Source organism: Neltuma alba, unplaced genomic scaffold (assembly GCF_004799145.2).
Source record: "Neltuma alba isolate B1F8T4 unplaced genomic scaffold, ASM479914v2 tig00011283_pilon, whole genome shotgun sequence".
Classification (NCBI taxonomy): Eukaryota; Viridiplantae; Streptophyta; class Magnoliopsida; order Fabales; family Fabaceae; genus Neltuma; species Neltuma alba.
This window is the reverse complement of record NW_021635992.1, coordinates 198,289-213,676: the sequence shown is the minus strand read 5'-3', so window position 1 is coordinate 213,676 and position 15,388 is coordinate 198,289. Positions and strand designations below refer to the sequence as shown.

General features: G+C 32.8%; 1 protein-coding gene and 1 pseudogene across 1 annotated transcript; both read left to right on the top strand.

Moving 5' to 3' along the window:
* Positions 1 to 1,496: 1,496 nt before the first annotated feature.
* LOC114711193 (probable WRKY transcription factor 17) lies at positions 1,497 to 3,036 on the top strand. Its single transcript, XM_028895555.1, has 3 exons — positions 1,497 to 2,253; positions 2,368 to 2,493; positions 2,648 to 3,036. Exons 1-3 carry the CDS (start codon positions 1,565 to 1,567, stop codon positions 2,823 to 2,825), a joined length of 993 nt encoding a protein of 330 aa, XP_028751388.1. The 5' UTR covers positions 1,497 to 1,564; the 3' UTR covers positions 2,826 to 3,036.
* Positions 3,037 to 14,509: 11,473 nt separating this feature from the next.
* Positions 14,510 to 15,088, top strand: LOC114711189 (cyclin-dependent protein kinase inhibitor SMR15-like; annotated as a pseudogene).
* Positions 15,089 to 15,388: the final 300 nt, after the last annotated feature.

Sequence of the window (15,388 nt, the reverse complement as noted above, 5' to 3'; positions counted from 1 at the left end):
TTTTATCTTTAGTATTAGTACTACTTTAATTTTTAGTTATAATAATTTTTTACTTCAATTTGGTTATTTAAACTTGTAACAAGATCCCACCTAAAAGAATTAAATATAAAAATATCTTTTAAAATCATCAAATGATTCTGAAATTTTAAAGGATCTCGTTGTAAGAGATTATATTTGTTTAATTACTAAATTACTTTTTTTTTTAAAGTATGCATTGATAACTAAAAATACAGTTGTTAATAAATTAAGGTGTAATAATTAACAATTATAGTGATAGGTATTAATAACATATTTTCTCAACACATTACAAAAATGTAATATATGAGTTGTCAATATTTGTAATGATAGTTGTTAATCATTATAACATAAGTTGTTAATGATTATACTTTCAGTTATCAATGTATACTTTAAAAAAATAAAAATAATTTGATAATTCAATAAATAAAATATCTTATAACAAGGTCTTTTAGGATTTCAGAATAATTTGATGTTTTTAAAAAAAATTATATTTAATTTTTTTTTTATTTCTAATGTGCTAAAAGAAATTAGACCGTTTTAGACTCTGTTTGGATAGCACCCCAAACCATGGTTTGGGGACCCAAACCATGGTTTGGGAAAATGCTACCCAAACAGCCTCTCCAAAAACCAAAACCATGGTTTTGGGTCAAAACCATGGTTTTGACTCCAAAACCATGGTTTTGGAAAAAGCAAAATTTTTTGCTTTTGGAGAAAAAAGGGAGAGTGTGATGGTCTATATGATATGTATCTTGTTATTTTTTTTATAAACATATTTTTATAAATATATTTAATCTTATATTTTATAAATATACATAGACATTAATTATTTATTAATTATATTATCTTATGTATTATTAATTATGTTGGTAAAAACATATTATTAACAATTTTATTTCTTCAAATTAAAATATATCATAAAATCTATTTTTTCTGTAATTATCATATTAACTTATGTCTTTTTTTTAGTAATTTGTATATATAAAAAGTGCTTCTGATAACAACTATCCAAACACTCTCACTTCTCAGAATCACTTTTTTACAAAATCTATTCTTCACAGAATCTATTTTTTCCAGAATCTATTCTTCAGAATCACTTTTCCAACCCACGGTTTGGTTTCATCCAAACACACCCTTATAGTATACTTGGTGGCGAAGGAGGTTGAACAGCGCTGACCCTGGCGACTGGCGGAAACTTCAAACGTGTCGGAGTGGTGCACTTACAAATGATCGTTTGCTTTCCCTTCCTCGTCGCATCATCCCTGGGGGTTTCTGTGGGCTTTCGTTTCGTGCTCAGTGGGACCCACCACCCACCCTCTCCTTTAGACCTTTACAGTAACACTTGTTTTGTCGTCGCCCACTTTTCCCAAACACCAATCCTTTGAATACTCTCAATATATTAAAGTCCAACTAATCTTTACCCTTCCCATTGACGAAACTCCTTTGACTTCTCTCTCTCTTTCTCTCTTTTAAATCCTCCTCCTCCCATACCCCCCCACCTCCATCTTCTCTTTTCTCCTCCTCCTCCTCCTTCTTCTCCTCCTCGCCTATGGCTGTAGATCTGGTGGGCCTTCCACGGAAGATGGAAGAACAGATGGCTATTCAAGAGGCTGCTTCGGCTGGATTGAAGAGCATGGAACACCTTGTTCGTCTTCTTAATTCTTCCCAATCTTCCGTTTCTGATAATAATCCCCACCGCCTTGACTGTACCCACCTCACCGACATGACCGTTTCCAAGTTCAAGCAAGTCATCAATTTACTGAATCGCACCGGCCACGCCCGCTTCCGTCGTGCTCCTTCCAATAATCCTAACCCCCGTTCCTCGTCTTCTTCGCCTTCTGCTGCTCCTGCTCTTCCTAATCCGTCTCAGTCGAACCACCTCGCTCTGAATTCGGCTCAGTCATCTCACTCTCAGGGTTTGACCCTTGATTTTGCCAAGCCCTGTAAGGTCAAGACGGCGCCGCTTAAACCTTCCACCGAGTTATCCGGGTCTCAGTACTCTAAGGACACCTTTAGTATCTCCCCTCCCATGTCCACCACGAGCTCCTCCTTCATGTCTTCTATCACCGGAGACGGCAGCGTTTCCGATGGGAAAATAGGCCCCTCGCTATTTCCTCCACCTGCTCCCGTCTCCGCTGGTAAACCTCCTCTCTCCTCGTCTCACCGTAAAAGGTGTCATGATTCCGCCTTTCATGAGAAAACTTCCTCCTCCGGTCACTGTCATTGCTCTAAGAGAAGGTATTTTATATCTCCGAAGAATTGAAACCTTAAAATTTTCAATTTTTTTTTACAAGATTAGCTGAATCAGTATTGGAATTAGCAGTAACCCATGAGATCTCTGTGTTAATACAGAAAATCGCGAGTCAAAAAGACAATTCGTGTGCCGGCCATAAGTTCGAAGATCGCTGATATTCCGCCGGACGAGTATTCTTGGAGAAAGTATGGACAGAAACCGATCAAGGGCTCACCTTACCCTCGGTATTAATCTATTCCTTTTTCATCAACAAATTGAATTTGTCAAAGTCAAATATGAATTTTGACTCTTAATTTTTAGTAGTTATTAAAACCAAAGCAATTCGTTTAAGAAATAATTCGTATATAATTCTAATTAAGTTGTTTCTGAATGTTACAGGGGATATTATAAGTGTAGCACCGTGAGAGGATGTCCGGCGAGGAAGCATGTGGAACGAGCTCAAGACGATCCTAAAATGCTCATCGTAACATATGAAGGAGAGCACCGTCATGCTCTGGAAGCGCGTGCGGCGGAGTGCGGTGGTGCAGGCATCGGTCTTAGCCTTCAAGCCAGCTGAAAAACGGCACCGGTTCGAAGCATGCGCCGCCCACCGACAAGGCACGGGACGTTTGAGCGAAACCCTGGCGGAAAGAAGAAACGTTTTGCCTTGTAACTTGTGGACCAGAAGACGGAGTCGTCCTAGAGTCGATGAGGTTTTTTGGTTTTGTGTAAATTTGACCAAAAACATGAAGGATGAAAAATGCAATACAAATATTATATCTTCTTTTCTTTGTTTTTTCAAAGGTCTGCGGGGCCTGAAAATTGATTATTTTAATTTATTTGATTGAGAGCGAAGGTGGGGGTGGGGGCCCAGTGTTGGGTTGCTTTTAACATGATTGGGAGGTAGAGGTTGAAATATTAAGCGGAAAAATAAAAAGTCCAAAGATTAGATTCCTTTGGGTTGAAACTTGAAAAAGAGGCATGTGTGGGGGAGGGGCGTTGGAGGAAAAAGTCAAAAAGCGCGGGTCCAACGGTTGAAATTGTGAAAAATGCAGAATTAGAATAAACTTTTTTTAGTTTTTATATTGTTTGTGGTTGAGCAAAGAAGGAAGTGAGTGGGCCCGACGCCAGCTAATTCAAATCTAGGAGTTAGTGCCTGTGGTTGACCAGGGGGCGTGCTTCGCTGTGCACAGTGTACGAACCAATTTAGTACACCCGAGGCTTCGGGTATTTCAAGTTTTTAACTTAGTATTTTAAAATTTTTTACATAATTGGATAAAAAATTCTAAAATTGATTTGCAATCATATTAGTACTTAACAAAATCTTCATAATTCAATTTGCTACAAGATATTGATGAAGCTGTGCGGTAGGCACGATCGGTTGTCGGATGGCGATGTCAAAGAGGAATGTGTGACATGAGGGCAACTTGAAAGTCAATGTTTTACGCACTTGCCGCGCATTATTAATACATTTTTTTTTGTAAACTTAATTTTTTTGACAAAATAAATATAAAATTTTACGACAATAAAATAAAAGAAAATTTGGGATAGAAATTTTCATTGCAAATCTTACTGGCGAGAAGAATCTAATATATTTTTATACACAAAAAAAAATATTGGTGTTGTACAAATCTTCTATGCATAGATTTAGATTTTTTTTGAACCAACAATAAAATTTTCAATGACTTTCCCTAATTTTTCCTAATATAAAATGCTTGGACATTTAGTTCTAATATTTAACACAAGAATAACAAATTAATCACAAAATACTAACGCACTCAATATAAAAAATAAATTTATAATGAACCGTATTTTTTAAATAGATCAATCAAAACTAAAAACAAACAGTACTCCCTTCGTTTTTTTTTATAGGAAACAACTACAATATTTACCTTGTCTTTATTTATTAATTCATTCTTTTTGTTTTAATAATTTTTTATTCTTTCTTTTATACTCTTTCTACCTCATAAATAATAATATTTTTTAGAAAAAAATACGTAATTTTTATATATTTATTATCTTCAATTAATTTTAATTAACTTTTTAATTCATACGATTTGATCAGGCACGGAAGGAGTAAAGTGATGTTTTACACAAGTTTTGGTAAAAACGAATCCATGAGGTGGGAATCGGATTCTGGGCTCGATTCCACCGTAAGTAGAGAAGGAATTGGGTTATGACTTTTTTCCCTAAAAATCTCATTCCCGGTAGAATTTGATTCAAGTCTACCGAGCCTCCTTTCACATAGAATCGTTTTCCAGTTTCATTTCCTTCGAATGGATTCTGAATTACCAAACGCACCCAAATAGATGTTACATGTACTGCTCTAATCTTAATTATACGGTGGAATTTTTTTTTTCATTCTATGTATAAATCACATCATTAGATTTTTAGCATGAATATTATTTTGCCCATTATTTATAAGATAGAGTGACAATATTTCGCCCATTATTTAAATTGCCAACTGCACCCAAATATATTGTTATTTTCTTAAAAGTGAATACATTCAATGGAATAAAATTGAAAAGTTATTAACTTTTAAGACATGGTTAAAACTCATCTGATCCTATTTATAGGGCAGGCAGAAAAAATATTTTTTTACTTCTGTTTATAGGACATCAGGAGAAATTTTTTATATAAATGTATAATTTTACCCTTCATTTATTATTGCATCAAATTTATTTACATAAGGTTTAGTGTATATTAAATATAAATAAAATTAGAAAGTTGTTGAATTTTAAATGAAAGTTTTTCTTGGTCTATATAAAATAAATTAGAAGTGACTAGGATCAGAGGAGTAGGGTTTAATTTTTATTTTTTTGGCTCAGGTAAAACATATTGAAAGTAATTTTATACGACCAGAAGAGTAAAGTTTGGGGGCAAAAATAACACAGAATGAGCCAGATTATGCTGATATTTGTGGTTAAATATTAATATAGTTTTGGAAATGATTGTTTTGACGTTGAGGTTTGAAATGGGTGTTCACCATGATAAGAACAGGGGGTGAATTGACCAATCCCCAGACAGTATAGAGGCAGCACAACTAATTCATCATTTGATTGGAGCGATGAAGATCATTGATCGTAACACGCGCATTAGTTATGAACATTATGATATGGTGGTGGAGAATCATTTGTATTCATCATAATCTTAACACTTATCATTAAACTCTTGACCTTTCACATTTTGAATTCAACACGTAACCAAAAAAAAAAAATTATTCGAATCAGTCAGTGTATAAAATACAGAAATGTCGTTATTAATACTTGTAAAGATGAACAATGCAACTCATATCAAATTTCATGTAGGCAAATGAGAGTCATTATTATCATTATGCCTTGTAAATAGTAAATTATTACATTTGATTTTAAATATAAGAACTAATTTGTAGTATAATCTACATTGTAAACCTGCTCTTTTAGGACAGGGGCAGTATGATTTTATTTTATAACGACTTGCAAATAGATTTAGCAACTCTTTCAAGTTAGAGTATTCCATTTGAGATGAAGTCAAATATACTATCTCCTCTTTTAAGGATTGGACACGGGATTTTTTTTAACCCTAAATATAAAATATCAATCTGTTTGACTTCTTAAATGTATAATTTTTCCTAAAATATTCTATTAATTGCAGATAATAAAAAGACATTTTTATCGAGAGAGTACTTACATTGCACATGATTAAGAAAGAGTATTTCAGGAAAATCAATGCTCATTTATTACAAGTAATTAATTTTTTTAATATTCATAACTTGGTTATGTAGTTCTTACATTTACATTAATTGTTATGTAACTAAACTTCTTTCTGGAAGTCTATAGTGTAAAGGAATTAATCACCGTTACCAGCAGTAGATATCTTGGGCTGTATCAAAAAAAAAAAGTAGTTTGATTGGCGGAACACACCAATCAGTTTGAACATTATAAAAGCTGAACACAACCTCACATGTAGTGGGTATTTGTTGGGTTTGTTTCCACTTGGTTCAATTTGAACTGATTTGGTTGGACTTAAAAGGAGCACCAAGCTAGTTGTGAGTAGATGGAATCTTCATCACTTTGGCAAACATAATGAGATAGTATTGAGATTTGAACCAATAATGGATGCAGCTCATGTGCCAACTTGGACTTATTCTTTTCTCCTTCCCAATCCTTCCAAAGTCTCCCCATACCCTATCTCCTTCCCTAAGCTACCATATCTCCAACTCACAGAATGTCTTTCTCTTCTCCTCCTTTTCTTTTTCCCCATAATTAAACTTCATCTTGTGTACACCTCAAATAATATTTTTTATGCATTATTTGATATCCGACACGATATTTCATATACAATACTCATTATCTAAGAAAGATATTGCAGTCACAACTCCTTTCATTCAAACCAATCACTGTTGATGCTCGAAAGAATATTTCATATATATCGTTAACATATTAACAAATACAATAACTCATCATAAACATATATGTAAGACTGATTCGTGACACTATATATATCTATATATAATATAAAATCTGTAATAATTTATGAGAAGTATAATTTACCTCAAAGTCTCTACAAAACATGGCATTGATATATTAATAAAGTTATATATTTATCTAGAAATCGTGATAGTTTGATGCTGCTGCCACTGTAAAAAAAGTTGCTGTATTTTAGAAATAAAAAGTTACTGTTTGTAAAAATGTTTTCACACTGAGCTTATCTACCAAACAAGCTACTACTTTTGATCCTAATTATAAGATCTCATTTGTAAACTATAAATGAGGTCTTATAATTAAGACCGGAGGTAGTATTAGCTAATTTATTTTCATTTTTACAGTCAGTGTTAATTATATTTCGGAAAGGAGCTACAATGGGAAACTCTTGCTTATGGGCTACGCTATCGGATCCTTAAGTCTGCTGGAAATGAGCCCACAAGATAAGCCCACCTAATGTATTTGGGCCATAAGCCCAAAAATTACAGGGGCGGCAGGGCCTCAAACTCCTATGCTGAACATGCATCCCAATTTACGTTTTCCTTTTTCTTTCCCTCTTGTTTTAACCAGAAAATGCAGATTAGAATCAAGCTCCGAGTTTCCATCTAGTTACTTGAAGGATGGGAATTCTTACCACTCAATATATTTATTTGGGTTGTGAAATATATATATGTATATATGTATGTATGTATGGTTATGAACCAAAAATATCTTTTCAACGTGTTTTCCAAGGACTATGTGATAATATTTCATACTCCTTCAGTCGTAAATTTAAGACTCTTACGCTATAAAATGAGTCTTATATTTATGACTGAAGGAGTGTTATTTATCTCTCGGGGATAACATGGTTTTTTTTAATGCTTTTTTAATATTTTATATTAATGATGATTGAACTAAACAATCACTATTTCTAGGATATTTAAATTAATCGAGTAATATGTATCCTAAAATTTATATTACCTCATTTTTAATATAATAACTAGTTTGATTAATTTGAGTAGATTAGAAAATTAGTTAAGTTAATTATTTGTAACAAATAGATATTTATTCCCTAAAATACTTTCGTAATAATATGTATTCACTAGAATTACTATTTAATAAAACTTTAACATGTGCAATCAGTCAATTACTATAAGAACTATTTGAAAAAATAGATAAATATGATAAATAAAGTAAATTAGGATATTATATTTAGGATCAAATTGAATATCAAATTAGTCTTATATTAAAGATCGGAGGTAGTATTAAGAAATATCACGAAGAAATGCAACATTTATTAAACTTGATAGAATGCGATGAAAATCACGCATGGAAGTGCTTGTTTTTAGTTATAGTATAAACGTGCAAATAAAGTTGGCCATTAATAAACTTTCGTTTTTTTTTTTTAAAAAAAAGCATGTAAGGACAGTGCTAGTTTAAGACCTGAGGTTTTTGCTACTGAATTAGGGACAGACGCTATTTCTGGGCTATTTTTTAAATGTGCCGCTAAATGTTTATTAGTAGGGAGTCAAATGTTGAAAAAGTCATTTATAATGAAAAATCCTATAAAAAAAATTCATACTGTAATCCTTCTAATTTTTTTTTTTACCTGAGTAATCCTTCTAATTAGATTCTTGGTTAAAGTAAAATTTTACAATGTATTGGGACATCCAATCATCTGATTTTAATATTATTAATCGATTATTGCATATACACAAAAATCTTTCTCATTATTATAACAAATCATTTAAAAAAATTATACCGAATCAAATATATACTTCAGCTTCTTTTTTTCCTTATTAAAACTCTGATGCCTAAACTCAGAAAAATAAAAAATACGTTCCTGCTTTCCGTTTCTTCTCAGCCTTTACTCTTAAAGCTTGCATTATGAACTTCTCCGCTGAGCGTGTGGATAAGAGAAAAAGAGACTTTGAGGAGGTGTTTAGATAGAAACTAAACTATAATTCAAAAAGTGATTTTACAATATACAAAGTAAATAAGTGAAAAAATTTGTCTCGATTTGAAAAAAGTCCTTTTAAAAAGCATTTTTAAACAAACTCAAACTTGTCTAAGTAGAACTTGATAGCAAAATTGCAAAACATAGTTAGAATATATGGCTCATATGGCCCACATTAATCAATGATATTTTTTTTGGGAGCAAAAATCAATGATATTTATTCAAATAAATTATAAAGGGAAAAATTAGGTTTAAATATCTTCATATAAAAATTTAAAATAAAAAAAAGTCTAATGATCATAATTATCTATGGATGGAGATAAAAATTGCTATCATTATCTATGACGAAATTTGGAAAATTAAAACTAAATTTCAATTTTTTCCCCACAAAATTTATCAATAATAAAACTATCTCATCAAACCTTGGTAAATAATGTTTAAATATTGATAACTTTTTTTTTGTAAACTTATATTTTTAAAAACAGCCTTTAACTTAAACTAGCCAAAATTGGAATTTTTAAGGACCCGATTGGTTGGATCATGCATCATGATCAAGCAATCTGATATAAAAGCATTTACATTACGACAGTAAATAACATGTCCAATTGCATTTTTATACATGGTTATAAGCTGTATAATGTAAAGCTTGATTACATCGACCCTTTTAATATTATTTCCGGTTCTAAATATAAGATCTAATTTATTTATGGTGTGAATTATATTATAAACTAAATTTTATATTTAGTACTAGAGCTAGTACTATTTATATATAGAATTGAGATAAAAAAAGATCACATAATGTAATTCTCGCTAAAAGACTAAACATTAAAGTATACATATAATTCTCTCTTCTCTTTCCTCCTCTAATTATCCATTGTTGGCCATCAATCTTCTTGCAAGTAACCAAGAGGCAAAGGCGTAAGAAAAACAGTTTTTACAACATTGCATTATTCTTTTAAGAAGAGGCTGTTTGAACTTTGAACCAAATTAAAGGGAAAGAAAAAAAAAAACTTTGCTGATGATGAAGAATTACCTTAAAATCAATTCTCTACAACGAATTCAGACAACGACTACATCATACCACTATTTCTTGCAAGTAACCAAGAGACAAATGCAGCCTAAATATCTATCTCTCTCTTCCTTGCTGATGAAGAATCATAGAAGATGCCGCAACTTGCAAGAGGGAATATTACCAATGCATGTGACAAGTTTGGAAGACAACAAAGCCAGCACAAATACATGAAAGTGAAGCTTCTTATTATTAATAACGCGTAAGGACAAACTTCATCGGATACCTTAGCAGTCTCATCCTTAATTTCTTAAAAAGCTTCCATTTTACAATAAGCAGGAAGCTCTCTCAAATTTGTCATTCGTTCATTAGACGCTAATGTCTGAGATATAGAGTAGTTATCAGTTATATACATACACGTGTGTGTGTGTAAGTACGTGTAACCACCATAGCAGTGGCCTACCACTAACGATCAAGCACCTCACATATTCTATTCCTTATAGTTATCTTGCATAGGATGCTTATCCATGCAGCTGAAGAGGATTATTTGAACTAGAAACCGGCCACATGTCCCGCTTTTCGTGTTGACTTTATCCATAAAAATTGCAACAAAGCGAATCTCAGTGTTTGGTTTGGAATCTAAAAGCTAAGGCAAGGAAGAAGAAATTAAACCACAGAAAAGAAATCCTCCCTTATGGCTCCTAATATAGGAGCTAGTTAAACAATTGAATTCAGTTTTAAATATAAAAATTTAATTTACTTTGTTTTTCATATGTAACATTTGTCTCCAAACTAATTTACCTAACTTATAAGCTAATATATAATTTAATATTAGATTGATATTTTAAAGAGATCATATTATATTCGTTATAATTAGTTCATCTATTTGATTTCCTAAATCTATCCAAATTAATTAAATAACTCTTATACTACATATAGTCCTACATATAAAATCTAGTTGGTAGTGTAATTTACACTATGAACTAGATCTTATATTTAGAACCAAAAGAAGTATTAATAATCAATCAATCATATTTAGATTCCTTTGAACATGTATGCAAGCTATTTCTCCCATATCTTCCTTTGTAACCAGTCTTGTCTAAATTTTTAATTAAATATTATTATATCATATTCAATCATTAATTATTGGACCCAATGTGAGCAAAACTTTCTTAATGTAACTAATTACCTCCCCCCCCCCCCAAACTGAAAACAGAGAATGTAATTATACATGGATCGATCCACATCTTACAATTGCATTCATCCAATTTTCTATATCTTTCACAATTCATCATGTCTACTAAGAAATATTAGATTAGCTGTTTGAATATTATTTTAAATACTGATTAAAGTTGATTGATTAGATGAAAGAAATTAGAATGATTAATTTTTTATAGCACTCAGTTATTTCTAAATTATTTTTTAAGAAATAACCCAATAATAATACAATTACTCAATGTTAACAAGTTTCACCCTCTCAAAACTAATGATGAAAAGAGGGCAGTCTGATCAGGGTTGTGCCTAGCTTAACTAGTTTGATTTGTTTAAAAGGCCAAGTTTAAGGCTATAGCTAGGTCATATTAAGTAATTAGGCAAACCCTTTTGCTTAAACCTTGATCAACAAGTCTATCAGGCTGGCCTTTACACACACACACACACTCCAACAATTATCAGATATAAAGAATAAGTCAAGTGATGCCCACAAATTGAAAAAAAATAGTATTACGAATATTTGGTGTCTGAAATTTTTTTTTTTCTCTTTTACCCTCAGTTAATTAAAATATAGTTGGAGCAATAATTAGTCATAGTCATTATTTATTTACCTCACATGGTAATGGAACCCAAAAATGGAGAATCTAGTGACTATTTATGAAAGGCAGGCATTATTGGTATGATGGCATTAATTTTCACGGAATTCTACATTATTTCTTATATATGATAACAAAGATTCTCCTAAAATTATCTTTCTTATATTTGATGACAGAGGGAGTATAACATTTATAATATGTAATATAATTCAAATTAATTTTTTCCAACTAAATTAATTTATTACTAGTGTATCCCGTTAGAAGTGTGGCTATCATTAAAAAAAACACAAGATATCTTAAAAAGTTGTTTTTTGTAGTATAAATAATCGTCAATGCAGGGTTTTGTTGACCAGGAAAAAAAAATCATCCATCAAGACTACTTTTAGGCTGTTGTTTTCACATTTTCAGTTCCCATTAGTGGCACTTTATTTATTTATATTCAATTGAAAAAAAAATTTACAAGAAAGGAATTGATTTTTTTTTGAATTAAATTCTTGGATCCATGTTTAAAAATTAAACAAGATTCTGATTATTTCAAGTTCTGATTCAATTAAAAAACTATTTTTTCATGTCTAAAATAATTAAATACTCTTTTAAAAGAAAACCCAGTTAAGAATAATGGGAACTCGTGTGAAATTAACGAGGAACATATATACTGAATTAAATATGATAATCCTATATCTACTGCAATCATATAATTAACCAGACATCAGCTGTACCGCCAACATTATGTGCTTCTCGCTCCGTTGACGACTTTTTATTGAGCTCCCTTCTTTTTTTCTTCTTCTTTTAAATTGGTCATATATATATATATATATATATATTCGCTTATTTGAGGCAATTTTGCTCAAGGTGTGGATAGGCACTAAATATGGGCACATTTTCTAATGAGATTTGTGAGAAACTAATCTCTTTTGTTAGATCTAATCCAATTGGTTTTTTTTTTTATTGAGCTTTTTAAATTAAAGCCAGATCCAATATTTTCTTTACCTGTTCTCCTCCAAAGCAAGCAACTTTATGCCCTCACAAAGGCTAGTTTAACACTTGTCACATGTCTTGGCTAGCTATCTGCTTTCCTCATTGCTTCCATTTTTCTTGCGCTTTTTGGTTTCAAGACTTTTCAGTTTACTATACCCCCTAAAACATGTTCCTTCCATAGACAAAAACATGTGCGTCGCGCAGCTTTTCCTTGTAAACACAACTCATGATGATTTGATTTGGATCTAAAACAAAAGCTTCTGTAGTATATTTGAATAATAATTAATGGTCCCCTATATATGAAATTAAACATTCTTGGCTATTTCCTTGTATATATATTGTCTATTTGCATGAATGGACGACGAGTTCTTAACTTGATCTGAATAAAAAAACATATGTAGCTTTGGTAATTAAAATCCAGCTGATCGAGAGGAAGCTTGCTGCTTTTGAAGACACTATATTGTACAGCTCATCATCAAATGTCATGTGGTGGCTTCCACGTTTTATGGAGACTTCTAGTGTGTGTGTGTGTGTGTTGGCTTTAATTCCTTTGAAGGCTACAACATATCCATAGGGTGTTCCTAATTAATTATTACTAAACGCCATCAGACACACATGACTCCAACCTAATCCTATTTTGTCTGCTAACTCCGATCCCGATCCGTTTTGTTCTCGACAAGGTTGATTCAACGTATGAGATCAGTCCCGTATATTGTCGTGCTTTCATCTCATATATATATATATATATGGGGTAAATTTCAATATTAGACTCATATGAATCCTCGTCGTTAACATATATTATTATTATCATCATCATCTCGGAGTGCGGTTAATCTGAAACAAGGGCATCATGTAGAGTAATCATTATGGATTCGTTTTGATATATCGTCTTGTCTAAATGAAAATTACAGCAGCATCGTATCTGGTATAGAAACTTAAAATATATGTCAATCAATTGGATATATCCCTGGGATTTGCTAAGCAGGAAAGTGTCAGTCTCCTTTTAATTTAACTTCATGAGAATTTTACTCTTTAAAGTTTAAAGGATGCTGCCTCAGTCACTCTTTTTGTTTTTTTAACTAACTTCTCATTTCGCTGTTAAAGCCTTGAAACTCTACCCAACAACGTGTATGCATATTGTGAGAGACTTGATTTATATATTCTATTATCGTTGGTGAGATCACTCGAACCAGACCGAAACTTGTTCATTAATTTGAAAATTAATTTTAAGTCTCCGCTGAGCTAGGTGCCATTTAAACTTGAAACATCAGATCCACATAAAATCATGGGAGAAGGAATATTATGGGAATCAGCAAAGCAAACCCTGCAATGTTAAGATAACAAAGACAGACGATATATATAACAGGTTGACTCATATTACTTGTATATAATAATATGATATAGGCTTAATTTGGATAACAGGTGGAGTGGAGGGAGGGACAGGAAAGAAGGCAAATAGGGAAGATGAAGAAAAAGAAGGGACAAAGGGAGAGAGTGGTGGTGGGGAGTGGGACGTCCACATGAAGTGAAGCTATCAATCTGTCTTTGTGTCAGATAAGGTCTCGTTGCCCTCTGTCTCTGCATGCCTTTTTAACTTTCTTACACTCACTCCCATACCAACCCAACAGCTATCATTCCATTCCTCTCCCTCTCTCAATTAACCATTATTCTTCTTTATACATATAATATAAAAAAGACACACTACACTAGCCATTTTGAATGTTACGAGGACTAGGATTACAGTAGTGCAGAAAACATTTTCATGGTTTACTGTTATTTTTAATGAGAGGGTAATATAGCCGAAAATTTTGGTTTGTCTGCTTAATTATGAACATGTGTACTGTTGGGGCAATTTTCCATATTCAATATTTATCATTCCCCATGTGTACCCCACACCACCCCACCTTCTCCTCCACACTAACTCTCTCATCATCATCACCCTCTCATTTCTCTCAGCACGCCTCTCTTCTCCCTTCTCTCTCTCCCCCTCGTTCTTCGCGGAAAATTTCTCCTTTCTTATTATATATATAACCCACCGAATCAGTTAAGTCTGATAATACAGCGAGTGCAGATCGAGAGATAATATAGCAGATGGGTCTTGAACTCCAAGCGTTAGAAGAATTCTGGCCAATCACGCCTGTGAGAACCCATGCAATAGCAAGAAAGGGGCTTTCTTCACAGCAGCAGAATGAGGAGGAGGAGGAAGACGATTGCCACACACCCACTTCACCTTCTCAAACCTTGAGGACCCCATTGGAGTGTCCACCTGCTCCTAAGAAGCCACGACGAGTTACAGTGGCGGCTCCCAGAAGCGTCGTCATGGCCCCACCACCTTCTTCTCAAAACTTCTTCCAAGTACCTCGTGATCTGGCTTCTGTCTTCTTGCCAGCTTCTTCCAAGAAGATCATCAAAGCAAGCTCTTAACCAGATGATCACAGTAATTCACAGTTAATGAGCAGTATATATGTACATTTTCTAGTTTATTATTTGTTTTTCCCTCTCTCTTGGTTAGTAGTATAATTAGCTTGCTTGTCATGTTCGTGTAGGAGATTTAATGGTGGATGATTTGATCCATTATTTGTTTATGAATGTGTAATTCTGTGTTAAAGTCATACAAAGTGATCTGAATTTATCAATCTTCTCAAACCTCAGATCCAGAGTTTGTTCACTCACGTTATGTATATGTTAGTTCTTGAAGTTAGAGCGCTGGGTGGGTGGGTGATATGGATCCAATCTAACATTCACGTCACTAGATATATACTTACAGAGAAGAACTGTTAAATTTAGGTTTCTATAGAACAATAATTAAATTCAGCCCCCAAAAAAGACAAAGAAAGAAGATTTATGGCGAAATCTGAAAAGGGGAAGTGAAAGGTGATGCCAATTATGGAGTTGATAAGGAGGGGGTCCAGGGAGAGAGAAAGGGATCCAGAGTCTTCAGTTTGG